Source organism: Aspergillus steynii (genome assembly GCF_002849105.1).
Source record: "Aspergillus steynii IBT 23096 chromosome Unknown P170scaffold_6, whole genome shotgun sequence".
In the NCBI taxonomy this organism is placed as follows: domain Eukaryota; kingdom Fungi; phylum Ascomycota; class Eurotiomycetes; order Eurotiales; family Aspergillaceae; genus Aspergillus; species Aspergillus steynii.
The window spans coordinates 986,905-1,011,498 of NW_020194403.1; the positions used below are offsets into that span (position 1 = coordinate 986,905).

General features: G+C 52.4%; 9 protein-coding genes across 9 annotated transcripts; 5 read left to right on the top strand and 4 right to left on the bottom strand.

The window, feature by feature from the left end:
- Positions 1–1,805: 1,805 nt before the first annotated feature.
- pxa1 (putative peroxisomal ABC transporter (PXA1)) lies at positions 1,806–4,584 on the top strand. Its single transcript, XM_024849589.1, has one exon. It carries the CDS (start codon positions 2,026–2,028, stop codon positions 4,468–4,470), a length of 2,445 nt encoding a protein of 814 aa, XP_024701974.1. The 5' UTR covers positions 1,806–2,025; the 3' UTR covers positions 4,471–4,584.
- Positions 4,585–4,718: 134 nt separating this feature from the next.
- Positions 4,719–7,702, top strand: P170DRAFT_438384 (uncharacterized protein). The gene is made up of 4 exons (XM_024849590.1): positions 4,719–5,074; positions 5,479–5,555; positions 5,609–5,753; positions 5,810–7,702. Exons 1-4 carry the CDS (start codon positions 4,879–4,881, stop codon positions 7,633–7,635), a joined length of 2,244 nt encoding a protein of 747 aa, XP_024701975.1. The 5' UTR covers positions 4,719–4,878; the 3' UTR covers positions 7,636–7,702.
- P170DRAFT_387538 (uncharacterized protein) lies at positions 7,674–9,340 on the bottom strand. The gene is made up of 3 exons (XM_024845808.1): positions 9,153–9,340; positions 8,933–9,085; positions 7,674–8,875 (listed from the first exon to the last, which is right to left on the bottom strand). Exons 1-3 carry the CDS (start codon positions 9,214–9,216, stop codon positions 8,028–8,030), a joined length of 1,065 nt encoding a protein of 354 aa, XP_024701976.1. The 5' UTR covers positions 9,217–9,340; the 3' UTR covers positions 7,674–8,027.
- An 848-nt stretch (positions 9,341–10,188) lies between these two features.
- P170DRAFT_438386 (putative lysyl-tRNA synthetase) lies at positions 10,189–12,400 on the bottom strand. Its single transcript, XM_024849591.1, has 5 exons — positions 12,287–12,400; positions 11,778–12,076; positions 11,553–11,717; positions 11,074–11,499; positions 10,189–11,021 (listed from the first exon to the last, which is right to left on the bottom strand). The coding sequence occupies exons 1-5, from the start codon at positions 12,343–12,345 to the stop codon at positions 10,273–10,275; spliced, it is 1,698 nt and encodes a 565-aa protein (XP_024701977.1). The 5' UTR covers positions 12,346–12,400; the 3' UTR covers positions 10,189–10,272.
- Positions 12,401–12,545: 145 nt separating this feature from the next.
- Positions 12,546–13,224, top strand: P170DRAFT_438388 (Tim10/DDP family zinc finger protein). The gene is made up of 3 exons (XM_024849592.1): positions 12,546–12,576; positions 12,643–12,775; positions 12,929–13,224. The coding sequence occupies exons 2-3, from the start codon at positions 12,678–12,680 to the stop codon at positions 13,116–13,118; spliced, it is 288 nt and encodes a 95-aa protein (XP_024701978.1). The 5' UTR covers positions 12,546–12,576; positions 12,643–12,677; the 3' UTR covers positions 13,119–13,224.
- Positions 13,225–13,401: 177 nt separating this feature from the next.
- P170DRAFT_427976 (putative Sin3 complex subunit (Stb2)) lies at positions 13,402–15,975 on the bottom strand (the record flags this gene model as incomplete). Its single annotated transcript, XM_024847817.1, has 1 exon — positions 13,402–15,975. The coding sequence occupies one exon, from the start codon at positions 15,973–15,975 to the stop codon at positions 13,402–13,404; it is 2,574 nt and encodes an 857-aa protein (XP_024701979.1).
- Positions 15,976–17,846: 1,871 nt separating this feature from the next.
- On the top strand, positions 17,847–19,671 carry P170DRAFT_511374 (ubiquitin-protein ligase RMD5). The gene is made up of 4 exons (XM_024854884.1): positions 17,847–18,153; positions 18,222–18,349; positions 18,417–19,184; positions 19,251–19,671. The coding sequence occupies exons 1-4, from the start codon at positions 18,033–18,035 to the stop codon at positions 19,467–19,469; spliced, it is 1,236 nt and encodes a 411-aa protein (XP_024701980.1). The 5' UTR covers positions 17,847–18,032; the 3' UTR covers positions 19,470–19,671.
- Positions 19,672–20,309: 638 nt separating this feature from the next.
- On the top strand, positions 20,310–22,108 carry P170DRAFT_511375 (BTB/POZ domain-containing protein). Its single transcript, XM_024854885.1, has 4 exons — positions 20,310–20,761; positions 20,881–21,237; positions 21,384–21,657; positions 21,732–22,108. Exons 1-4 carry the CDS (start codon positions 20,562–20,564, stop codon positions 21,774–21,776), a joined length of 876 nt encoding a protein of 291 aa, XP_024701981.1. The 5' UTR covers positions 20,310–20,561; the 3' UTR covers positions 21,777–22,108.
- Positions 22,109–22,297: 189 nt separating this feature from the next.
- csn12 lies at positions 22,298–24,429 on the bottom strand. Its single transcript, XM_024854886.1, has 6 exons — positions 23,779–24,429; positions 23,646–23,718; positions 23,447–23,599; positions 23,326–23,387; positions 22,858–23,278; positions 22,298–22,804 (listed from the first exon to the last, which is right to left on the bottom strand). Exons 1-6 carry the CDS (start codon positions 24,348–24,350, stop codon positions 22,718–22,720), a joined length of 1,368 nt encoding a protein of 455 aa, XP_024701982.1. The 5' UTR covers positions 24,351–24,429; the 3' UTR covers positions 22,298–22,717.
- Positions 24,430–24,594: the final 165 nt, after the last annotated feature.

Genomic DNA, 24,594 nt, shown 5'->3' on the forward strand with positions numbered 1-24,594 from the left:
AATAAGCCAGCGTAATACAGATCCAGCTGCTACTCCTCTGACTGGATATCCTTGTGAATAATGTGGTGTTTTAGCAGATACTCAAGAGGATCTGGCAGCTTATATATACCGCAAATATCCGGAAGAAAGAAAAAACCTACCTCCAAATATTGTAATATCACGTTTACAAGGGAATTCCCCTAACTGCAACTGCAACACGAACAAAGCCTTGAGGATGAGACTCATAGCGTTGCGCTGTCAGCTGGCAAAGATAAATTGTCTGAATCAAAGAAACAAATGGTAGCTTCAGTGGTGAGTAAAGCATCCAACCTAATCAGTTGAGCCTTCTATTAACCGATCCCATTCTATCGGTAGGAACCCACCACACCTACTCCTGGTAAGTATGGTGAAAGCACCTGCAAACAAAATCCTGGATTATAATATCAAGAATGCACTCTGCTCGTGCTAGTGGAGGGAGAAAAATGCCACTTAGTAATGTCACAGCATGTGGGCAATGGCACCGGTGCGCCTCTCATCTGAATGATACTGTACCATAGTATCACATTGTGCTGAGTTTATGTCCGGGCGTGGGTATTAGTACTCTGATCTGGTCAGTGTGACATGGGCAGAAAACATAAAACAGACCAGAGAGCATGGGGCTACAGCCTATTCCAGAATCTGTTTAAAAACCGGAGGAGCCTACGGCTAAAAAAAAAACTAGGATAATTATATTGAGTATGGACTGGAAGATAAGGCTATGTTATTGGCTTATGTGGAAATTTTTATGTATGCAACACCATGGGAGGCCTCTTTCTTCCTCTTTTAACTCCGTACAACCAGTTAATTTATTCTATTCATCCATTTTGATCCATTATCTTCCTTTTGATCGCTGCGGTGCCTCGTCCATCTCTTTTACGGGCGAGCCATTATAGGAGTCGTAGAGCACTGCACTCGTATGAGTTCATGAAGAGGTCCGCGGCTCAATCCGGCGTGGGGGCATCCTATTAGCTATTTCGTTTTTTTCTTTCTTTCTTTCTTTCTTTTTCTTTCTTTTTTCCTTTTTTTTTTTTTTTTTTTTTTTTTCAGACTTCAGAGTCTCAGACAAGGTCTGCGACGGCGCAGAGCGCTGCCCCAGTAGGCTGTACGCCTGAGCCGTCAGGCATCAATCGACCAGCCCATCCACTAATAAATAACACAACCGTGTCAATACAAACCGAATGAAAGAACTGGATATAATAAAAACTACGCAAATTATTTTAGTTACTTACCGGCAGTTGTCGAGAGGAAAGTGTCTTTGAATTTCAATCCATCACCCCTTGGCAATTATTGGCGCTCTTACTACATATTCTAGATCTAAACGGGCAACCCGGCGCTTAACCAGTGAACGGAGGGCAAAAGGATGCCGAATAGAACGCAATCAACGAGAATCGAGCTTTTCTTCTCAAGAATTATATCTGGCTTGGAGACAGGACTGGTGCGACACATTTTCCATTCCATGAAGAACTGATTTTACTCAGCGGTCCTACCATGAATTACTGCGTAGGTTACTTCATACTCGGATCTTGCAAATCGACCAAGCTTATTGTCATACTGCGACCGTTCGACAGTATATTAATGGGGCCATCATAGTACATCACTATCGTTATAGCCTTTGCATATTCATCGTCATTGTGAGTTGTAGCAGAGTAGAGTTGTAAGCAAAAACGTCATGGCGGAGTCCGGGGACTCCGCACGTGAGCCCTCCGCAATTCTGGCCCGAGGTCTTCACATGCAACCCCGTGAACGTCAGCATCGATGATGGGATTTGGAAGATCGCCAACTTTCCACCTCCCCCACCTCAGAACCACGCCGTGTCTTGCCAGCCAACGTCTTTTACAACTCCGTATCGCAAACCTCGAACCTCCAGACGCGTCGTCCTAGCAGGCGCTTCGTTCTCTCCACTCATGGCCCTCGACTCCCGGATGTAATGTGCCGCAAGGGCATTTGCAAGCCGAGAAGAAGCTGCCCCTGAACGTGTTCAAATTCCGCGGATCGAAAGCAAGAAGAATGGCTGCTCAGTCTACTTTGCAGCGTCGGGAGGATCCTCTCGTGACGCTGTACAAGTACTACGCCGACTGGGTTCGCTCCCGATTCAAGCATTCGTCGAAAACCACCAAACTCATCGCTACAGTCGCGCTCCTCCTGTCGATCGTGGGCTCTGGATATGGTGGTTACAAGCTGTTCCGGGAAAGGGCGAAGGAAAATGCCCGCGGTAGGCGATTGCTGCGCCGCAACTCTGGAATCAAGGGGAAGGATGGCTCCCGGACTATATACGTGCCCTACCGGGACTCCATGACCTCCAAGGTCAAGATCTATCCCACGAAGATGACCACCTTTGATGCGCATCGACGGTTGTTTCTGAACCCGCCTGCCTCGGCTCGTGCGAGTGACGGGGAATCGGTGAACCAGATTCCTCCGCCGACGACGAAGCCGGGGTTGAACTTAGCCTTCCTCCACCAGTTCCTCAGCCTGGGAAGCATCATGGTCCCCCGATGGGGAAGCAAGGAGACCGGTCTTTTGATGGGCCATGGTGTTTTCTTGCTGCTGCGGACATACCTGTCGCTGTTGATTGCTCGGCTAGATGGTGAAATTGTCCGCGATCTCGTCGCAGGCAAAGGTCGTGCCTTCAGCTGGGGGATCATCAAATGGTGCGGGATCGGAACGCTGGCCTCCTACACGAACGCAATGATTAAATTCCTGCAGTCGAAAGTGTCGATTGCTTTCCGGACCCGACTCACTCGATATATTCATGACCTGTACCTCACCAATAACAACAACTACTACAAACTCATGAACCTGGATGGCGGTATTGGGCAAGATGCCGACCAGTTTATCACGCAAGACCTGACGCTTTTCTGTTCGGCAGCTGCGGCACTATATTCGTCGATGGGAAAGCCGCTGGTGGATCTGTTTGTGTTCAACTACCAGCTGTACCGCTCCTTGGGACCTCTCGCCCTCAGTGGTATTCTTACGGGCTACTTTAGTACGGCAATTGTCCTACGGAAACTGTCTCCACCCTTTGGAAAGCTGAAGGCCGTTGAGGGCAAGAAGGAGGGCGACTTCCGTGGTCTCCATTCTAGATTGCTGGCCAATGCCGAGGAGATTTCTTTCTACGGGGGCGCCGACATTGAGCGGGTGTTCTTGACGAGAAGCTTCAAGGATCTTCAACGCTGGATGGAAGGTATCTACAGTCTCAAGATTCGCTACAACATGCTCGAGGATGTCATCCTGAAGTACTCGTGGTCCGCGTTTGGCTACCTGATCACTTCCCTGCCCGTCTTCCTACCTGCTTGGGGCGGCACAGGTGGTGCAACGGAGTTGGCCGGTACCCCCGAGTCGGTCGGTCGGGAACGGGGTCGCATGAAGGATTTCATCACCAACAAACGTCTGATGCTGTCCCTGGCGGATGCCGGCGGCCGCATGATGTACAGCATCAAGGATATCTCCGAATTGGCTGGCTACACATCGCGAGTGTATACGCTTATTTCGACGCTGCACAGAGTGCATGCCGATGCCTACTATCCTCCACGAGGTTCGCACGCGGACCTGTATTCTTTAGCGGACGTCCAGGGTACTATCCACAACGGGTTCGACGGAGTCCGTCTCGAGCAAGTTCCCATCGTTGCGCCATCCCTCTACCCCATGGGCGGCGAGGAACTCATTGAATCTCTCTCGTTCATTGTGCACTCTGGTGACCACCTTCTCATCTCGGGGCCCAATGGCGTTGGAAAGTCTGCCATTGCCCGGATCGTGGCAGGCCTCTGGCCCGTGTATCGCGGACTGGTCAGCCGACCGAGAGGGTTTGGTCTTGACGGGGCAATGTTCCTACCACAGCGACCCTATCTCAGCGTGGGAACCCTGCGTGACCAAGTGATCTACCCCCACACTGAGATGGAAATGCACGAGGCAGGAGAATCGGACGCCAACCTCCAAAAGATCCTGGACGACGCCTTCTTGGGCTATCTCCCGGCCCGCGAGGGCGGATGGGACTCCCGGAAAGAGTGGAAGGATGTTTTGAGCGGCGGCGAAAAGCAGCGAATGGCCCTCGCACGATTGCTCTACCACGAGCCTCGGTACGCCTTCCTTGACGAGGGGACCTCTGCCGTCTCCTCGGACGTCGAGGGTCTGCTGTACGAACGAGCCAAGGAGCGAGGCATCACGCTGATCACGATTTCTACGCGTGCGTCCCTCAAAAAATACCACACCTACAACCTCACGATTGGACTTGGAGCCGAAGGCGAGCACTGGGAATTTGAGAGGATCGGTACGGCGAAGGAGAAGCTGGGCGTGGAGAAGGAGCTGCAAGAGCTCCGCAAGCGCCTTGACAAGGTGGATGAGTGGAAGCAACGGCGCGAAGAGATTGAAAGGGAGCTGAACAAGGTGTGGGCTCAAGAAGGAGAGCTGGCTCCACCCCCTTATGTGGCCGATCCCGAGCCAGCAGAGAGCCAGTAGTTTTGGAGGATCCGGAGTATTATGTGAGACATCTGCTGCAGATGGGTTCCTTGTGAATATAGAATGAAGTAGAATGTTCAGCCATAATATTTTCTCAAATAGTATTGATCTCCGTCGGATTACCGTTTGATGATGAATGATCTGATCAAAGACTGCCATCATGAAATGCGTGCAGGTCACATGACCCACTCCCGACGTCTGCAAAGCCGCCGCCAGCAACACTTCGATCTAAATCCATCCATCCATCAGTCGGAGCAAACCGTCTCCATCCCATCGTGCATTCTTGCTTCCATTGACCTAGATTGACGGCGCATGCTTCCCCACCCAAGCATGTCAATTTCACCGCTCTGCTAGGGGCTGTTGTTTTTCACCTTTCCCTTCAGCCTTATTTCATCGTGATCGTCCACCATGTCCTCCACACCCCAGCTAGCGCAATCCCCCGGTTTCGCGGAGCAGGTCATTGTGGTCCCCATCAATCGGTCCTTCACTGATGGGAGTGACTCTACCTGGCCAAAGGATCCCAAGTATGGGATGCCGGATGACAGTTTTTATCGGGAGAAGCTGGCAAAATTATGGCTGCAGAAAACTGGGGCGTATGAACCCGGTATGTACATTTCTTTTTTATTTATTTTCTATGAATCTCCTTGATATTTTCCTGAAGTTTCATATCCAAAATGTTATTATTTATCCTTTGTTGTGCTGCTGTTAAATCCGCCGCTTGCTGGATTTGTCTGTTCACTGCCGTTCTCTCACCTGATTGGTAGAAGGTAGCAGGCAAAACGAATGGATTTGAAGTGAACTTCAAGACATCCTTTCAGCGATTCATAAGTGAAAGAGATGTCACTTTCGTTTCTTATCTTCACTGTGTATTTCTATCATATTCCAGTCCATCTTGCAAATGATTCGCACTCAGAAAGTCATAGCCCATTTGGATATTGTTTGTTGTCGTTTTCATGCCCCTGCCATGTGACTTGAGTTATCCTTTACCTGGCTAACTTGGAGAATAAGGCATGCAATATATACTGGACAGTCTACCAGAAGGCTATGCACTTCTTGATAGACCGCGTATGTCAAAACCTGACATTGTGAGTTTTCCTCGTTTGACCACCTTGACTTAAAGCTAATACTCTTGTTCCAGCGTGACAAATTCGTCTGGGGACACCCGCTCGGACAATACTTCTTTTCTCCTATCCAGTTCTTTCCTCATTTCTACTTTCTTATGACCGGAGGGACAACTCCCTGTCCATGTGCTCTCTGTGAGAAAATGACAAATCTTTCAAAAGGTTGGTGCTTCTGGCTCTGGTTTATGCCGTCGGGTATTCTAACGAGGTGATATCAGAGGGACGGAAAAAACCTGGGCGACCTATAGGAAGCCATGTGGTCAACGGGCATTTGGTGAGACCCGATGGTACGATTGGACCGGCGGTTAAAACTGCAAGAACCCCAGGAAAACCTGGACGGCCGCCTGGGCGACCAGGTAGACCGTCGAGCGCAATAGGAGAAAATCCACCTGGAAGGCGTCCAGGGAGGCCGTCAGCCAGGCTCTCATCGATGACAGTGCGTCCGATGGCCGTTGACAATGAAGGGACCCCTGACGTATTCAAGACAGCAATCATAGAGCTCAAGCAGCAAGGTAGCTTGGACAAAGCGATAACCGAGACCGAGAGCATGGACTGGCGGGCCGAGCGAACGAAACTCGCCGAATTCATCGAGGGACTTAGCATGCAGCCCGCCTACCTCCCTCGAATCGGCGAGGTTGTGCTCTGGACGTCCGACTTTGAGGGCGAGCTGGCTTGGAACTCCGAAATGGGGTGCCTTCAGATTTACTCTCCCGCTGTAAAGCAATGGCTGGGAACTCCGGAATGGCGCGCGGGCATCATTGGCCAGGTTCCCGAGGAGGATACGGTACTCCAAGACCTCCATAGCACGACACGCAAGGATTCGGGCGTGAACTATTCAGGATTCCGCGTGGAAACGTTTCCAGACCCCCACAGTATCGACAAAAGCTACTCACTACACTACAAATACGTCCCTCTAAAATGCATCAAGCCATTCAACTCCTACGAGATGTTCCTGCAAGGCACATCGCGCAACGCTCTCCACCCCTCCATCGAATACGCCATGACCACCATGTCCTCGTTCAGCCTGCTCGACAAATACCACTTCAAAGGCACCTGGCCCGACGGGGCGATCTACAGCCGGGGAATCTTCCTGGGCGCCGAGTTGCTTGTCGTCGGGGACGTCGTCCGCCTGAAACCCAAAGACCCCCAGAAGCCTGTCACCGACGTCATGGTCATCGACGAGATCCGCCTCGAGCTCAAACAGTGCGACGACGACCTCAAATCCCCGCACCTCGCCGAGCGCATCCAAGTCCGCGTCCGCGGGAAGGTCTACACCAACAACGCCGACCGCGGCCACTACACCCGCCGCCATTTCTTCCAAGACAACCCCAACCCCATGGACCCGGACGAAGTCGTCGACGCCTTCCAGTACATCGGCATGTCCGGCTACGGCGACTGGTACCGCGTCTTCACCACCCCGGGCCACGGCTTCGACCCCTCGCAGACCTACGACGTCTCACAGGACATGATCCTCGGCCGCTGCTACGAGCCCGACGCCATGCAGCTGCTCTTCGCCAGCCTCTCCCTCGGCCTCGACCTGCACGGCGTGCTGCGCGGCCGCGCCTACTCCCGCCAAACCGACGACCGCATCCACCCCGGCCGCGACTGGTTCTGGGGCGACTTCCGCACGCAGACCCTCGCCCTCGACTCCCTCAACGGCGAAGACGTCGGCCACTACAGCGACGCCCGCAACATGAAGATGTGGCACGCCAACCTGTGCATCATCGACGGCACCGCGGGGCCCAAGGACTACCAAGACGCCAAGATCCCCGGCGAAGTCGGCCGGCCCGCCACGAAGTCGCGGTCCAGCTTCGCGGAGGTCGGCAAGCTCAGTAAGCTGGTCAGCACGGGGTTGGGGGCCGGCGACACGAGCAATAATGTCAGCTCGGCGGAGGAGGAACCCGTGCTTCCGGGTATAGAGGGCGGGGACGAATTGATGGATGACGAAACGTCCGAACCAGAGGAGGTCTTTACGATCCCCTATGGGGAACTCCGGGGTGGGACTGAGGAGTCTGAGGGCGGTGATTATAGGCCCGGTCGTTGATAAATAGATATGGATAGGGTGGGATGGGCAAGTTTGCTATTTAATTCGTGGAGCATTTTAAATACAGATACCCTTATTTCTTTCTCTTTGCCTTTTTTCTCAATCCTGCTTTTTTATACTTTAGCTATTGGCTTTTATGTTCTTTTCTTTTTTTCGGGTTTAGCATCAATGGAGTTTTGATATCAGTCTCAGCTAGTGATGGCGGTTACTTCTCTTTCCCCATTCTCTCGTGTACTTCATCAAACCCTACTACTACCTACTACCTACTAGACACTAAATCAAACCGAGTTAAAATCCACGAAAACAATAGAAACAACACCCCCTAGCAATATACGCATAGATAGACCGATAAAAATAAATACATCACCGAGGAACGGCAAGAGAAAGAAAAATCAATACGTCTTCCTCATAACCTCCCTAGAGAACTCCCCAAACGACTTCCCGCTCTCGACCTCCTCCTTCAAATTCGGCTGCGTGAACACCGCCAACGTATTGCGCGCAATCCGCGCCTCCCCGGACGGCGGCCTCGCGCCCTTCACGAAATGCGGCACAGCGCGGAACTTGCCCTGCGTGATCAGCTGCAGCGCCTCACCGGTCTGGAAGGCCAGACAGTCGCGCGGGATGTTGACCTTGACGACTTCGCCGGTGCGGGACTGGATGTAGAGGCCGGCTTGGGGGTCGGGGGATTGCGGGAGTTCCGGGAGGGGGGTGTCAGAGTTGGTAGGGGAGGGAGGGGAGGCGGCTTCGTCGACGAACATGGCGGAGGTGAGGCCGGTGAGACAGCCGTGGTCGAGGTGGGTGGCGCACCAGTCGTCGTCGTTGGAGTCGGAGTCGGCGGCGGAGTTGGAGGGGAAGTAGTGCAGGAGGCGGGCCTTGGTGGTGAGGCTGGTGCGGACGACGTGCTCAAGGTAGCCGGTCTTGTAGCCGGGGATGTTGGCGCTGGCGTAGCGATCGCAGGCGCGCGCGACCAGGGCTGCGGTGTCGATGATCAGCGTGCAGAGGTCCTCGAGGCTGCGGCGGAAGATGGGCAGACGGTCCGCCGGGGGCCAGATGTTCGGGGCCGTGTAGCCGGGAAGATCGGGGAAGCCGTCGGCGGGGGCGCCCTGGAGGTCGGGGTTCTGGTAGAAGGCGCAGTTGACGTAGTAGGAGCCCTTGAGGGTGTCGAAGTGGCCGGACCGGAGGGTCTCTTTGCCGCAGGACCAGCCGACGAGGTAGTTGGCTTCGGGGCTGGTGAGGGATTCTGTAGGATATCAGTTGATCTGCCGGTGTGTGGACTGGACGTTTGGGAGAAGCGCACCTAGTTCATCGTTGGACAGGGCGGCGAGATACGAGGCATTGGAAAGGACCTGCGCGCGAAGACGCTGGAATTCGGCGTCGAGATCCTTCACGACGATGATACCGAGAGAAGACGGACCAAAAGCCTCGGCCAGGGTTTCGAAAGAGACAGAGCCTGAGACAAGAAAGAGGGATTAGCATCAGACTCCAACCTGACCGACAGATAGATCTGAGATACGCACCGTCAATCAACTCCTTCAAACTCACCGTGACGGCCTGAGCCTGCGACACGCCTTCCAATCCCATAATGCGCTGATGCTCTGAAACCACACGGACAAGATGCCAAAGGCAAAGAAGACAAAGAAAAGAAGGGTGGAAAGGACAAGAACAAATAAAGAATTTACCCCTCTCTCCCCACACGGAGCCAAAAAAAAAAAAAAAAAAAAAAAAAAAAGACAGACGGCCCGCTCCGACTGTGAAGCCAAACGGTTATCGGCGGTTTATCTTATCGCCTAGAAATGCGAAATGGTACGATTTGCTGGAGTCGGCGTTCTCAAGTGCCACTGACTCTCAATCTTGCTCTCGCTGTCCTCAATGAGCGAAGAACTCTCAGGTACGGAATAGATAGCTTTGTCTTTTCTCCATGACCCTTTTTGTGTCTCCGACTCTGTTCGGCATTGCCCGACGCCCCCGACTTGGTTCGAACGAGTCAAGTCTAAGCCTTAGTCAAAGGATTTTTAGCCCGGCCACACTTGTTGAATCGCATTCGCCCGTATATCTAGGGTGGATTACCCCTCCACAACCCCAGATAGCGCCCCAGATACTAGATAGCGATCAGGCCATAGGGTGTCTGGGATGGATCGAAAGGTAGCATTCGGTGCGGGATTCTCCGAAACAAGGTAGACTGGTCAGGAAGTTGACTCCGAGGTGTTAATTAGGCTGGTTGTGATGCGTTTGTGGTTTTTGAATCGTAGACCTTGTTGGTTGAGTGTTGGATCTTGAAGGTCAATGAGGTGTGGGGATAATTGACGCATCCTGCTGGCTTCTCTGGTTGAAAGAAATAAAGTGTTTGTTTATCATGAATATCTTTGTGCACGATGAAAAACACGCCGGAGAGGGCTTTTGCTGAAATTGCAGAAATGGATGAAGAGTTGTCGGAGAGAGGATCCTAGATACTCGTAGTCACGGAGAAGACCATGCAAATAAAGCAAACAAGCCCAACATTCGACACCCACACCATATATCATGAATAAAAGAAGAGAGAATATATTAATCCTGGTATCACTAAAAACAAATCCCAAATATTATACACAGACAGCTTACACACCATCTATCCATATCATTACAGTAGGGTAGGCACCCTCACTCCTGACGACGAGTCACAGCACGCAGCGTCCCAAACGGCAAAACGTCTGCAATTCTCTTCGTACCAGTAAAGAGCATGCAGAGACGATCGATCCCGCACCCCCAGCCCCCAGTAGCCGGCAGACCCCATTCCAGAGCTTCCAGATAGCTCTCGTCGATCTCCTCCTTTTCGTTGGCGGCCTTGCTGTAGCGGACCTGGTCTTCGAACTTGCGCCTCTGCTCGAACGGCGAGTTCTCCTCCTCGTAGGTGTTCACTACTTCCTTCCCTTCGACGAAGAGCTCGCCGCGCGCGGCGACGCGCTGGTTGGTGGTGGGGTGGATGAAGGACTTGGATAGCGGAGAGAGACATTCGGGAGGGTTGATGATGAAGGTGGGATTGATACATTCGGGCTCGACGTAGGTGCTGCAGAGCTCGTCGAGGAGTCGAGGGAGTGTGGGCTTCTCGGGAAGAGGCAGGGATAGGTCGTGGAAGAGCTGCTTGACTTGCTCGAAGGCATCGGCGGACGTGAGGTCTGGAAGCTTGCGATTGATCTTCTCTTCGATGCCGGTGATGAAATCGATGCGGCGGAAAGGCGTGGAGAAATCCGCATTGGTGGGTGTGAGGGTGGCGTTCTCGTTGAATTTGTGGATATGCTGCGCCATGCCGGAGAGAAGATTCTCGGTGATGGACATGAGGTCCTCTAGATTGGCGTATGCGTGGTAGAACTCGCACGTCGTGAACTCGGGGTTGTGAGTTTTGTCGATTCCTAGTGTCGGTCAGCCCTACACTGTACGAGTTCCAACCAGATGTCGACATACCTTCATTGCGAAAGGACGGGCCAATTTCAAACACCCTGTCAAAACCGCCTACCACCAACCGCTTCAGCCACAGCTCCGGCGCAATCCGCAGCGACAGCTGACGGTCCGGGAACTCCGTCGCAGAGGTGTAGAAAGGGCGAGCGATTGCTCCGCCGGCAACAGAGCCAACGATCGGAGTATTGACCTCCATGAAAGATCGATCGACAAAGAATTGACGGAGATACTGAACAATCGCCGACCTAGCCCGGATTATATCCGCAGCACTCGGATCGGCAAGGAACTGAACATGGCGTGGATATGGGGAGTTTTCGTGCTCCTTTGCGTCTAACGGCACATCGTGCAGACAAGGCGACAAGAGCTGGGGCAGCTGAGTGGCCACGACCGTGAGTTCGCCCCGTCCAGTACGGTGAGGTTTACCGGTTACAGCTGAAGATGTTCAGTCTGTGGATAGAGGATGATACGAAAAGAGAAGAACGTACAGAAAGCATCACCACGGCGAAGGAGCCGGTAGAGCTTTTTGAATCCCGCCGGGGTGATTCCATCTAAGAGGCGAAGATTGCACATAGCTTGGACTTTATGGCCATTTTGGACGAGATCGAAGAAGATCAATTTGCTTCCGGCAAGTCTAGAGGTACGTACCCTACCTACTAATCTAAGTACAAAGGAACAAAACGAGGCAGAAGCCAGGGCAGGCCCAAACCTACCATTAACGACGACCGAGTCATTTTCTACTGTTTCATTATTGGCTAGATGACTGTATCGGGTGGTGAAATCTGAGCAGTTCAATGACCGCTGGTCTGCTGCCAGACGAGGGTATGGCTCGGGACAGGCTTCTTGGACCTCCTGCAGTCTAACTTGGTAGGCTCTCTCTGGAGAGGCAGCAGTGCTGCTATTCCTAGCTCTAGGAAGGCTGACCGAAGAATTCTTGAGAGCTCTAGGTTGATCAACCTTATGATTCAAATGAAAATCCCGCCGGATCTTGAGGGAGATAGATGGTCCTGATCTTAACACCGAACTGTTAGCCAATGCGTTCAATTAAACGAGATGTGACTCAAAATAACAATTCGATTCCAATCAAATCAGAGGGTATTTCCGGTTGTTACTCATGACTTGCAGAGCAAGCATCAATGCAGCGGTTCTGAAAATATAGGGATGTGTCTCGTCCTGTGATTGTTGGGGCAGGGAGCAGTGATTGCGAGGAAGCTATTCTTACCTGGACCAAAGACTCCCCCCGCTCAACTGTGAAGCCCACCGAGAGCGGATTGAAAGCATTCTGGGGGGAGAGAAAGTAAAATCAACGAGAATTGGAGAAAACTACGTCGACAAGAAACATCACGTCTGTGTGGGAAGAGAGAAAGCGAAAAAGAAACGCAGCCAAACGGAGGAAGAAAACTCGGCAAGGCGGTGAAGGTGGTCCAAGCTTCCGGCGTCGCCTTCTGCCCGGTACGTAACAAGTCCGACTTCATCTTCATCCTCGCCTTGTCTTGCACCTCTATCTCCTACGTAAGTGTTGATCTGCCATTCGGAGCTGGCTGGACGGTCGCTAACCTTCAAACTGACGCTCGCTAGTGTGAATCTCATCACATCCCTTCAAATCCATCACAATGTCTTTCCTCTTCGGCGGTCCCCCCAAGATGTCCTCGGCAGAGAAGATTGCTGCCGCTGAGACTGAGGTTGAGATGATCTCGGACATGTTCAACCGGTGAGCTCATCTTTTTGATCATAACCTAAGCTCTTCATGCTTCCTCAAACCCAGCAAAATCGTTGCCTTCCCCGAGGGATATAACCCGCAACACGCCCGTCAAACACAGCCATGCAGCTAGACAGACAGCTAACACGACTTCCAACCCGTCAGTCTCACCGAATCTTGCACCAAGAAGTGTATCCCCGTCGACTACCGCGAAGGCGACCTGAACAAGGGCGAGTCCGTCTGCCTTGACCGCTGCGTTTCCAAGTTCTTCGACGTCAACGTCAAGGTCAGCGAGAAGATGCAGGGCGAGGCTGCTGCCAACAGACAGGGCGGCGGCATGGGCATGGGCATGTAAAAGGGATACTTTGAAAAATGACTGCTATTGAACCTGTATAATACATTTTTGATTTTGTTTGATGAACAAAGAATATGGGCTTCACCTTATGAGGCCTTGATTGATGCTTAATTGATTTCTTAGAATATCAAGGTCGTTTTTGGCATTCAAAGATATCTCCGATGTTTAAGGTTGGACAGGATCTTTCCTTATTGGATGGTCAAGCTGTAAAATCTATTTCAAAGCTATGTACACTAGAAGGGATATGTATATGAAAACAGTCCTATATTACAGATAGCCGGACTCAGGTCGAAAAGCCTATCAGTCCGCCGAGCCAATTCAGCCAGGAGTTGCTCTGTTTTTCCTCGTCGCCTTGAATTAACGCCTGAACTCTCGACTCCATTTCAGCCACCTGTCGTTCAAACTCCCCGAGCCCGGTTTCGACATCCTCAACCTTCGAGCCCAGCACATTGAGCTCGTAGTCTAGTTTCGCGCCCATCATCTCCACGCGTCTCATGTGGTCTGTGAGCGACGAATGCTCCTCAGTCAGCAAGTCGCTGGATCGATCTCGAATTTCCTGATACTGGTTCATTCGGTCCATGTACTCGGTGTTGATCTGCTCGTGGCTTTGATATAGAACCCGGTTCAGGTCGTCGACGGAGTCGACTTGTTTCTCCACCCAGGGAACCGTGCGTTCGCCTAGCTCCTGGATGCGTGAGCTGAAGATTCGTGCGTCGTTGGCGAGCATGTCTTCCTGGGCGACGGCTTCTTCGAAGGTGGCATCGGACTTGTCAAGAAGGCCTTCGTTGGTTCCGAGTTCTTTCCAGCTCAACACAACGTCCTCGACGGTGCTGAAGGAAAGATGGCGTGGGCAATGGCGATTCCTTTGTTCGGAGTCATCCTCGATATTGATGTCCGGGCAGCTTTGCGGTCGACGCAACGACATTAAACCCAACTCAAATGTCTGTTCGCGGTCGCCCGATGCATCGGTTGATCTTGTCCTCCAGCGCTCCAGATCCTGGAGTTCGTCGTCTGGTCTGCTGAGGGATACTTTATTGGACGACTCGGAACCATCGTTGGGTGCGGCAGGATCGATCGTGATAGCAGGGGTTCGGGATTCGGAAGATCTTGGTAGGAGAGTGTTCAATGGCGGTTCGGCCGCTGCATCGTCATGATAAGCTCGAGCCTCGCCTTCTTGGGCACCTTCGAGCTCGATTTGAGGAAGGCCACCCTCGACACCAGGCTTGGAATGCGATAGCTCCGTATCGCTTTCTTCCGGGATATAGGCCGCGTCACCGATGAGTTCCACGCCATCTTTGGCCTGTTTCGGTAGATGTGACCGAAATCCCACGGCGTCCTTGAATCTGCCGAAACCTATCCGTGCGTCGGATACCTTCCCACTGACACCCCGTCGAACCATTTTGCCTAAGTTCTGATCCTTTTCGTCCAGCGCGCTGGCAAACTCCGGTTGTTTCGTCGGAAGACCCGGGCTCTGCAAGGGTCGCTCGCTACCAAAGTCTTCGTAGGAGGGTCGTTTGCGGCTTGTCCAGACATAACCGCCCTGGTCATCGGTGGTGAACATCATATCTGCAGCTGGCGGTCCACCCGTGAAGTTATCGTCACCCTTCCGCGCCTTTCCCCTCCACAGCCACTTGGCTCGAGCACCTTTCACCAGATGCGGAAAGTTGTCAACATCCAGCGTTTCGATGTCGGCAATACCGGCCTTCTCTCGCCCCCGCACCATGCCCATCACCATTTCTCCGCCGTGCCCGCTCAGCTCGGCCATGGTCGATTTGACGGCGTCCGTCCAGCCTTCGGAGTTTGCCGCCTTTGCAGTTACCCGGTGCAGTCTGTCGAGGGTCTGGCGGTCCAGTCTCCGCGTTCGTTTCAGCTTCTGCGACTTTTGAAAGCTGCTAATGCCCCTTTTGAGATTATGAATATCGAACGCATCTTTCCCGACAGGCGCACCGAAAGCGTGGAGCCGATTCCTAGCTCCCATTAGAGTCCCGAGTAAGGCTGCGACAGAGGTCGGTCCCAAGGCACCATCACTCGGCTCGATGTTATACAGGTCTATGCCTATGTCGTTCCACCAGTCACTGATAGCCGCCTCCGTCACGTCGCATAACAGTCCATCCACATATTCTGGGGCCAGGTTGCCGTACATCAACAGTGCAATCTGACATTGCTTCACGAGTTCGATGACCGCACTGTACAATGGCACTCTCTCGCTCGTCCGATAAAGCTGGTGGAACTTGGCTTCGGTCGCAGCCGCCGGGGGCTGTAGCTTCAAGCCCGCGCGACCTGAGCAATTCAACCGCTTCAGATTCTCATTCACAATGAAGTCATCCTTGTGTTTCAGCACGTCGCCACCAGGCACGGGGATGACCGTCAGGGCCGATGGAAAAGCGTTCAGGTCGGTCACCATCAGGGTTCCCAGCGGGGTCTCCTTCCTGCGTGCTTGGCATTGCGTGACAGCATTGACGTACAGCTGTAGACGAGGGGACCACGTCGACTCGTCGGTGGGGACGCTCAACACCCCAACCGTGACCTTGTGCGAAACATCCCCGGTGTACGTCGTGATTATGAAAGTCGGATGGATCCTCGAACAAGCCCATTGCTCAACAATGTATATCTCGTAGCCCTGCAATACCGTCCGTCGGTGGAGTACGATCGTCGAGGGGTCTTCTTCGAGGTATCGGAGCGCGATCGGGTCGGCGAAGACGAATTTCTGGTGGCCGTGGCGTGACGGCTGGATCTCTGAGCTACTGCGATGGGTAGGTAGGCTCTCTCTCGCCCCGATCGATGTCCGTGTCGTTTCATGAGGGGCTATAACAGGGGGCGCAGCCTGCGCGCTGGTCTGCATTGTAGGAGGCGGCATGGAGGAAGGAGAAGCGATTTCCTACCACAAGAGGGTCGAACTGCTCATATCCTCTTTGATAGCGGCCGACAGAAGCAATAGAAATACAAAAATACAACAGTAAGAAAAGCAAAACAAAGCAATCAGTATTCAGAGACCAAGCTCGGAACGCAGGGGCGGGAAAGCGTTGGTGACCCTCCCGGGGTCTTCTCGTACAGTCCAGCAAGGCCGAGAAACAATCGTGACATATCCGAGGGGAAGAAGAGGGGAGAATAATTCCAACGGCTATAACAGGAGGCGGAGTGAGGAAGATCGGAGCTGCGGGTCTTCCATGGCGGAATGAGAGACAAAGTCCGCGTTAGAGTTGCAAGGGGAGAGGATAACGAGGCCGATTCGGTAGGGAGAGAAATGGCTTGACCATCGCAATCGACGTCACAAGGGTTTCTTGCGCCGGCGGAAGCGGTGAGCGGGCCAGACCACCGCCACAGTCACCATCATACGGAGTATACGACTATCTAGACAATTGATTGATTTGGCCTACTCCGTAAAGGCTACAGACTACAGTACGGAAGCGAAATGACAGTACGACGGAGACGCTCCCGAATGCCCGTGCAGAACGTCAGTCAGCATCGAGGATGGGAAATCTGCAGGAAAAGGAGTTGCCTAGCTGCATTCAGCCACAACCCAAAGAATACCTTATTGCAGGATCAGCGTTGGGGAACTTCGGGGAATGCCACAGCCACAAGAACCATTGTTCCATCTGACGCCGAGGCAGTCGCTGGATCGCATGTGGAAACTACCAACTGCAATAACTCGTTTACATGGAGCAACCAATATGTTTACAGAAAGGATGATACGGAGAATCTCTTCTCTACAGGCCTCCGACATGGGAAGCAACAGCAGTGAAAAGAAGACGAATCATCGAGAGTATGCCTACAGGCCAGACAAGAACGAAGTCCTACTCTCTAGCTGAGCTTCAGACAAATCTGAAGTCAGGGCGAATTTTTTTTCAAAAATTCCCAGCCGACCCGAAGGCCAACTGGAGCAGTCAACTAGGTAGTTTTCAACTAGCAAAAACACGGTCTCGGATAATTCCTCACTGACACGTGTAAAACCCTTGCACCAGGATGGAGAAAGAAAGAAAAAAAGATTCTGAAAGGGCGGCGGGGGCGCCGACAATTTATACCCCCGCCAAGACCCACAGACGGCGCTAGCGTAAGCGAGACTCGCCAGTGGGTCATTTGCCGGCTGTCACCGCCGGAGGATACCGGAAGCGTACGGACTACGGAGGAGCTCTTTGCTGACCACGCAGGAATGCCTGATGTATTCACCATGATCGCATGAGAATTGCTGGAAATACTAGAAGTCGAGTAGTATTGGATGAGAGTGATATGGCTTCCCAACTAACAAAAAGCTACTGTGGTGCGTCCGGATTTATTCATACTTACTCAACTATTTATAACCCCTCTATATATATCCTACCTGGTAGTCCACATCCTATGGAGTATTGACTCTACATCTTTCGCGATAAGCACTTGAGTCGCGCGAGTCTTAGTGTCAACCAGAATATCTGCCAAGTTCACCGGACCCGAGCAAGATGATGTGGGACTCCTGTTTCCGAGTAGCTTACTCCGTATGAGCCAATATTTGAGGGGCAACTGGTAGGCTAGTCACGAATCTGGAGGGTTGTACAACCTTGAAAGCTCCTCTTTGTCCCGTCAACAAGACTCTGACCAGATTGCCTGCGGAAACCCCTGTAATAGGGGTGCCAACAAGCAGGCAAACACCGTCACGCCGGAAAAGGAGGGGTAGCCATGGCACACCACGTGATGTGCCATGTCGTAATCCTAAAGATAACCTACCGTGCGGCCTCCGCAATCTCCCCGTCAACCCTCGACCATTCTAAGCTGAACAGGATTGGCGCCTCTTCCCTCCTGTTTATTCCCGCCCCGAGAATTTACCAACATTGCTGCTAATTACAGCACCGAGACCATACTAGTGGTCTCTTATGGCTATAGCCATACCCTCCATCGCCAAGCGGTAACTGTCTCAACTCCGCTTCGAGCTACTCCGTCACCATGGAAGCAGTACAGAAGGAGCACGAACGGCTTTCAAAGAGGCTGAAAGCCTCCCAGAGTATCAAAAATGTCCAGTCGACTATAGATATTCTTCAAGAAGCACGGAACGCCATTGCATCTGGTCAGTACAATGCCGGACCCTACGCTCTCTCCCCGAACGACACAGCTAACGAGACCCTGTGACACTAGATCCGGAACAAGCCCCGATTACCTTGGCCAAACTCCAAAATCCCGTGAAATCCTCCTTCGATGCGATAAATGACAGCCTCAAAGAGACTCACAGTTGTCTCAACAAATACTCCAAATCTCTCGATAAGGTCAGTACCCCGCGGGATGGCTCGGAGTCGGCTGTTGAAGTACATACTGACGCTCTTGAACCCACAGCTTTTCAAGGACAGACCTCTCCCAAGTACCGAACATGATGCTCTGGCATCGCAAGAACACCTGATCAACCGGGCCATCGCAATGCACCTCCTGCGGGAGGGACAGTTCTCCGTCGCTTCTACATTCTTGTCCGAGATGGCGGACGCAAAGACACTTCAGCAGCAGGGGCGAACCAGTTCCCGCGTTCCGCAAAATGCCGCCTCGCTCCTTGACCTCGAGGAAGTACCCTCGAGCGAGGTTCGCAAGCAGTTTGCCACCATGTACTACATCCTGCACGAATTGGAGCAGAACAAGAACCTGCTCCCCGCGATCCAATGGGCCCGGGACAACAGAGAGGCCCTTGAAGTTCGAGGTAGCAACCTTGAATTCGAGCTGTGCCAATTGCAGTTCGTATGGCTCTTCCATGGCGGACAGACTCCAGAGGCCCCACTTTCCGCGGGTCGGCAAGCGGCTCTGGAGTACGCCAGGCGTGAATTCCATGGCTTTATGCCGCGATACTTGCGGGAGGTGCAGCAGCTCATGGGAGCGATGGCCTTCTGTCCCAACCTTCAGGAATCCCCGTATAAGAGTATCTTCACCAACCCGACCGCATGGAACGACGTGGCACAAGCGTTTACACGCGAGTTCTGCTCGTTGCTTGGGCTGTCTGCGGATTCTCCCTTATATGTTGCCGCGACGGCCGGTGCGATCGCCTTGCCCACGCTACTGAAACTACAGACTATCATGAGGGCGAAGCGCACCGAATGGACGACGGAGAATGAGCTTCCGGTGAGTCAGCCTTTCAGCCTTCTTGTTTTCACGTTTCTAGGATCTAGCTAATCTTCTTCGGCTCAGGTTGAAATACCGCTTCCACCGTCATACCTTTTCCATTCGATCTTCGTCTGTCCCGTCTCCAAAGAACAGACCACGGACGAGAACCCGCCGATGATGATGCCCTGTGGGCACGTGATTGCCGAGGAATCCCTCAAACGGTTGTGCAAGGGCAGCCGCTTCAAATGCCCTTATTGTCCCAACGAGAGTCACCCTCGCGAAGCGAGAAAGGTCTTTTTGTAGAACCCGATCCACCCAACCACGGTAATTATTTGATGGCGTCAGAGACAGCGGATCTCCACACATGATTGAGTAAGCATTTGACGGTGAATGGTCCTGGGAATCACGGGCGTCAGGACATGAGGCGTTTCAGGCAAGGCGTTTTCTCGGGCAAATCTATCTAGGTACTTTATCAGCTATACATATCCATATACATGCACATAAGTACATTTCAGTACGCTTGAATATTCTTGTGGTTGTCACGATGTAGTCATTTTCCCTTGCAAATATCGGAATGTCGTTATGGATCCCATCAAGGGGAAGTGGATCCACCGGAAATATTCAGATTGATTGCGTCGATTTGAATTGGACATACAGGTACCCATAGAGGCCCTAGCAAACACACGGTGTACCCCTTAAAATGCAGGATGTCAGAGATTTTAAGTGACAGATCATAATCCCCTCCTTCTCACGCACCAGATAGACAGGACCGTGAGTCAAACAACCTGGTCTCTTCCAGGATGGTGCAGTGAAAGCGGTGGTGGTGGATGCATCTAGTTCCCTCCGAATCTGATTGGCCCCGTACCCCTGACAGAGCCCACCACCCCTTTTCCCGTCCTGGCAGGGTGATTGGCCACGGCCACTCCCGTGACTGCGCGATCATTTGGCGATGCCGGACTTCCCCTTTACGCGTGCATTACCTGCCGTTACGCGTCGGGCGTCTGCACCATCCGTCTCTCCGGTTGGATGCCTTGAGATAGGATGCATGTTGTTTGGATGCGTGGACTATAAAGCCTTGGGGTACCCGGGCAATAATCATAATATAGCAGCCTTTCTCTTTCTTTGTTCTTTTTTCTCACTCCACTGTTCAATCCTGTATCTAACACCCACTGGTTCTTTCATTCATACCCGTCAGGGGGAAACCGTACGCTGTACATGTATTCGTTCATACAAAGCTGCCTTTAGCTTTGCAATCTCTCCTAAAAAAATTTATTCAATCCCAATCTCCCCCTGGATCTCTAACCCTCACCCTCCCTGGCCTGGATTGCCTCCCTTATCCATCTACCTACATTCCTCCACCCCCCGTCAAGCCAACACTTCACATTCTCGCGCAAAATGATGACCCAACAGCATCCCAGAGTCAACCGAATGCTGACCTTCAAGCGTCAAAATTCCGCCTCAGCCGATGGCCTCTCGACCAAATACGGTGCTGGCAAAGCCCGTCTGCGAGGTCGCAAATCCGCCAAAGATCCTCTCTCAACGCCCCCCCGTCGACCAGAGAGACGCTCCAGATCCAGTCCAGCCACCCCGCCTGCGTAAGTCCTCGCCTCGCATACATCCATGGATCCTCAGCCCTAAGGCTCTGAATCTAAACCCCTTCCGCCCATGAAATGACATCACACACATTCCCCATACTCACACATCTAAAACACAGCACCCCGGGACCAGACGTGATCACCATCGCCGTGGGGCCCGAAAAGCGCCTCTTCGCCGCGCACAAGGAGATCCTGTGCGTCTCGTCATTCTTTGCCGCAGCGTGCGCGCGCGCTCCCCTCTCGCCATCCGGCCTCCTCGCTGAACCCCTCGACTTGCCGGACGAGCAGCCCGAGGTCTTCTCCTGTGTCTTGGAGTACCTGTACCGAGGCGACTACTTCCCTCGTCTTTTGCACAACAAGCGGCGGGACTCTTGGGAGATCGAGGATGCGGGGACGGATCGTCATGGGCAGAGCCATGGGGCTACGATCTTTCATCGGGAGGCGGGCGCGGAGATTTTGAGGGATACGGCTGTCTAGTAAGTCTTCTTTACACTCTTGGTCTTTTGGGGAAGTGTGTGTATATGTATGTATGATGTCTATGACATACACATGCATATATACACATGCAAGGAAGAAGAAACAAAAGAAAGAGAGCCATAGCTAACTCAAACCCACTGTACAGCTGCGCAGCAGACAAATACAACCTCGAGATGCTCAAGCGCCTCGCGCTTCGCAAACAGGGCCTCCACACGGGCATCCAGTGCAACACGATCCTGACCAGCGCGCGCTTCGCCTACGCCAACACCCCCGACCACGAATCCAAGCTGCGCGCGCACTACCTGGCGCTGATCATTCGCAGCAGAGACACGTTCAAGCGCAGCGGCACCATGCAGATGGAGATGGAGCAGGGCGGGAAGCTGTTCTTTGATCTGTTTGTGGCGATGTGTAATTTTATGGTATGTCTCTCTCTTCCCCCCCGCCAATTCTCTCTGCTATCCCTGGTATATTCAATGCTAACATTAAACTCAAGGATGACACTGCCGCGTCGCAGAACCCGAAGCCTTCTCACGCCTGATGATTTGATCGATCGATGGCTTCTACTCTGCTGGCTTGGAGTGTTCATCATCCCTCCCTCCCTCATCGAGTCACCTAGGTCCGGTCCTCAGACTCAGACGGAGTACCAACCCCAATCACATGGGCCAGGCTCTACTCTTCTTCCCGAAAAAAAAAAGGTGAATAGGTATAGGTATAGTATGGATTTATCGGATGCTCTACATGTGATTTCTCCTTTTCTTGTCTTCTTGTCTTGCTTCATTGTGTCTTGCATTTTTGCGGTTTCTTTTCGTCAGGTCAGATCGGTTTGCTTTCAATTGGGCGGGTAGGTTATCATCGAGCGTGGGGTGCTTTGTTTTCATACTGGGGTTTTTGTTTTGTTTTCTCTGGGGTTTCATCTGCTGGTTGTATCTTATACTGTATCATATCTCTTATTTGTCTTTTATGCTGGCTAAAAAGAGGATTCCAAACTGGATGGCTGTATTGGACCTTGCTAGCAGGTCTAGGTACATGATGACTGGGCTCAACTCTAATGGTTTCATTGTTTGAGTATGCACTGATGGATAATTGAATAATCTCATAACTCGTGAAACGTCTACTTTGCAGTCGTAAGCCAAACTATCTGATTTCTCTTCCACCGGGGAACTGAAACCATTCTAATCCCTGCTGGATTGCTGTTTGGAGCGGAGATGTGATCTGCTAGTGTGTTTTTTGTTCAATATACCCCCGCTAATCCTCGTGTGATTACCGGTATGTGTGACCGGAATTATCAATTCTCTTGTATGGAGCGCAACAGAAGGGATTGCTTGGTGTCCAATGTCTCACTGCAGAGACTCCTGGGACCGTTGGCTGAGTTTAGGCGTATGTTTTGTCACCTAGATTTCCAACTTGATTGAGGGAACGACAGAGTGCTAGCGTTGGTTATGTCGATTAGCATTCTGATTTATCTGGAGCCGTAGTAGTTTATACACCGGTTCCGGGAAATGCGGCGCCGCCCTTGCTCAGGACAACCATGCCGCGTTCACGGGCAATATAGCCCTTCATTAGACCCTGGATTTGTCAATACTCATGTGCAGTAGTCGAGAAGGCGTCCAGCCACTTACCTTGTAAATGAGATTGGACAGCAAACACTCCACCTCGTCAATGTCGACACGCGTTCTATCACTTGCATGGGTGCCGATGCGTATCGCAGCTGCAAACTCGGCAACTGGAACGCGGGTTCGCCGGATCGGAGGTTGGCCATCCTTGCCTTCTTCGAAGCCCCCTGCTATAAACACTTTTCGGAAAAGGTTGCGCAGTGCGATGTCACGACCTCTTTCGAGAGGTAGATAGATGCGCCTCTTCACAAACTCCTCCTCTCCTGCTGACATGGCCGTGTCGAAGCCTTGGAGATCCCCTTTCCGGATACATTCGCAAAGCGGGCGGAACAATTTCTCGAGTCGAGGGAACGATGACAGCAGACGCTGGCTTGGCAGCGTATGCGTTGTGACAAGATGACAGGGTACCAGGTATGTAAGGATTAACCTAATCGCGGTCAGTAGGAAAAGATAGAAGGGGTCACTGCCACTTACTCCTTGTTTCTGGGAGAATCCCGGTAGCACATTCTCCACGCTTCCGCCAAATGAGATTCGGCCTATCGAAAGGATCAATATTAGTTTTCCTCGAGGCAGCCGCGTTATTGCCAGTATTTACCTCTTCATATTTTTCATCCAAGAAATTGATGACCCCAACATAGTACTTGAAGGTCACTACGTGGGCCTTGGGAAAAGCATCCAAGCCCGGAAGGTCTGCCGACGCAGCACCCAGCGCGCGGAGTAAGTTCTTAGTCAGCCCGACGGAGTTGATCTGGAAACGTTAGAAAGAGCCATAGACACAAGATATCTATCCATACCTTGAAGTATGTCTTGAACAAGAGGTTGGTCATGTTGTAGACACCCCACTTCCGCGATTCCTCGAGAGGTGCCCTGCGAGTAACACTTAGCAAACAACACCAATACGCCTGACAAACCACTGAAGCAACTCACCGGTCACTGAGGCACAGGGTGAACATTCTGTTCATCATCCACGCGGCCGATTCCAGCTTGGCGCTCTTGGTAAAATCCGCCGCGATATCTTCCTGAAGGCGATCTCCAAACGAAACGGAGTTTTGAGACGACGATTCCGCGTCTGCTCGGATCGCAAAGAGACGCAGGTATTTCCCAACAACGTATAGACATGGCACAGTCCATGCCTGGAGCCCCGAATGCGAGTAGCCCCGAACCAAAGTATTTGACACCTCTCTCCACGCTTCGAACACCTGGACCCAGCTACCTTGGGAGGGGTTCTCCTCGAACTTGACGAGCTCCCCAGCAGCTTTCCAGTACGCCGTAAAGATATCGATCCATGCATTTTGTTCTTGCCGGGGGAGTTTGACACCGCTTGACTGAAATAGGGAATAGCGAAGATCGGAGGAGACGTGAGCGGCATTGGAGAAGTAGTAAAACGACAACAATCGGCTGGGATTCGCGGCGGATGCGACCGGGCTCAGAGCGGCTGCTAGACGAGGGCCAGAGCCAATTCTCTGACCCGAGATGAAGTCTTCGAAAATAGAGGACATGATGGGTGTCAGTGAGCGATTCTCATGGGAATATCAGGGAGTTGCGGTGGAACAAATGAGGGCCGAAGACGAATCCCGCGACCTGCCAAGGGAGCAACAAAGAGAACGATTGACTTCATTTACAAAGTCCGGAGGTGGGGAACCAATGCGCCCCCACCGCCTTCCCGAATGTCTCGCGATCAGCCAGCGGTGGCTGAGTTGCCGGATCGGGGCTAGCGCGGAGGCAAGCCACTGGTCGCTTAGG

Coding starts and splice junctions, on each gene's coding strand:
- pxa1 (XM_024849589.1), top strand. CDS start 2,026: ATGGCTGCTCAGTCTACTTTGCAGCGTCGGGAGGATCCTCTCGTGACG.
- P170DRAFT_438384 (XM_024849590.1), top strand. CDS start 4,879: ATGTCCTCCACACCCCAGCTAGCGCAATCCCCCGGTTTCGCGGAGCAG. Junction 5,556..5,608: donor GTATGTCAAAACCTGACATT/GTGAGTTTTCCT, acceptor CTCTTGTTCCAG/CGTGACAAATTCGTCTGGGG. Junction 5,754..5,809: donor AATGACAAATCTTTCAAAAG/GTTGGTGCTTCT, acceptor AGGTGATATCAG/AGGGACGGAAAAAACCTGGG.
- P170DRAFT_387538 (XM_024845808.1), bottom strand. CDS start 9,216: ATGGGATTGGAAGGCGTGTCGCAGGCTCAGGCCGTCACGGTGAGTTTG. Junction 9,086..9,152: donor TTTGAAGGAGTTGATTGACG/GTGCGTATCTCA, acceptor TTCTTGTCTCAG/GCTCTGTCTCTTTCGAAACC. Junction 8,876..8,932: donor CCTGTCCAACGATGAACTAG/GTGCGCTTCTCC, acceptor GATATCCTACAG/AATCCCTCACCAGCCCCGAA.
- P170DRAFT_438386 (XM_024849591.1), bottom strand. CDS start 12,345: ATGCTTTCAATCCGCTCTCGGTGGGCTTCACAGTTGAGCGGGGGGAGT. Junction 12,077..12,286: donor GGGGGGAGTCTTTGGTCCAG/GTAAGAATAGCT, acceptor TTCGGTGTTAAG/ATCAGGACCATCTATCTCCC. Junction 11,718..11,777: donor TGACTCGGTCGTCGTTAATG/GTAGGTTTGGGC, acceptor TTAGATTAGTAG/GTAGGGTACGTACCTCTAGA.
- P170DRAFT_438388 (XM_024849592.1), top strand. CDS start 12,678: ATGTCTTTCCTCTTCGGCGGTCCCCCCAAGATGTCCTCGGCAGAGAAG. Junction 12,776..12,928: donor ATCTCGGACATGTTCAACCG/GTGAGCTCATCT, acceptor CCAACCCGTCAG/TCTCACCGAATCTTGCACCA.
- P170DRAFT_511374 (XM_024854884.1), top strand. CDS start 18,033: ATGGAAGCAGTACAGAAGGAGCACGAACGGCTTTCAAAGAGGCTGAAA. Junction 18,154..18,221: donor ACGGAACGCCATTGCATCTG/GTCAGTACAATG, acceptor CTGTGACACTAG/ATCCGGAACAAGCCCCGATT. Junction 18,350..18,416: donor ACTCCAAATCTCTCGATAAG/GTCAGTACCCCG, acceptor TTGAACCCACAG/CTTTTCAAGGACAGACCTCT.
- P170DRAFT_511375 (XM_024854885.1), top strand. CDS start 20,562: ATGATGACCCAACAGCATCCCAGAGTCAACCGAATGCTGACCTTCAAG. Junction 20,762..20,880: donor AGTCCAGCCACCCCGCCTGC/GTAAGTCCTCGC, acceptor TCTAAAACACAG/CACCCCGGGACCAGACGTGA. Junction 21,238..21,383: donor TTGAGGGATACGGCTGTCTA/GTAAGTCTTCTT, acceptor CCCACTGTACAG/CTGCGCAGCAGACAAATACA.
- csn12 (XM_024854886.1), bottom strand. CDS start 24,350: ATGTCCTCTATTTTCGAAGACTTCATCTCGGGTCAGAGAATTGGCTCT. Junction 23,719..23,778: donor ACCCTGTGCCTCAGTGACCG/GTGAGTTGCTTC, acceptor TGTTACTCGCAG/GGCACCTCTCGAGGAATCGC. Junction 23,279..23,325: donor GATTCTCCCAGAAACAAGGA/GTAAGTGGCAGT, acceptor GACCGCGATTAG/GTTAATCCTTACATACCTGG.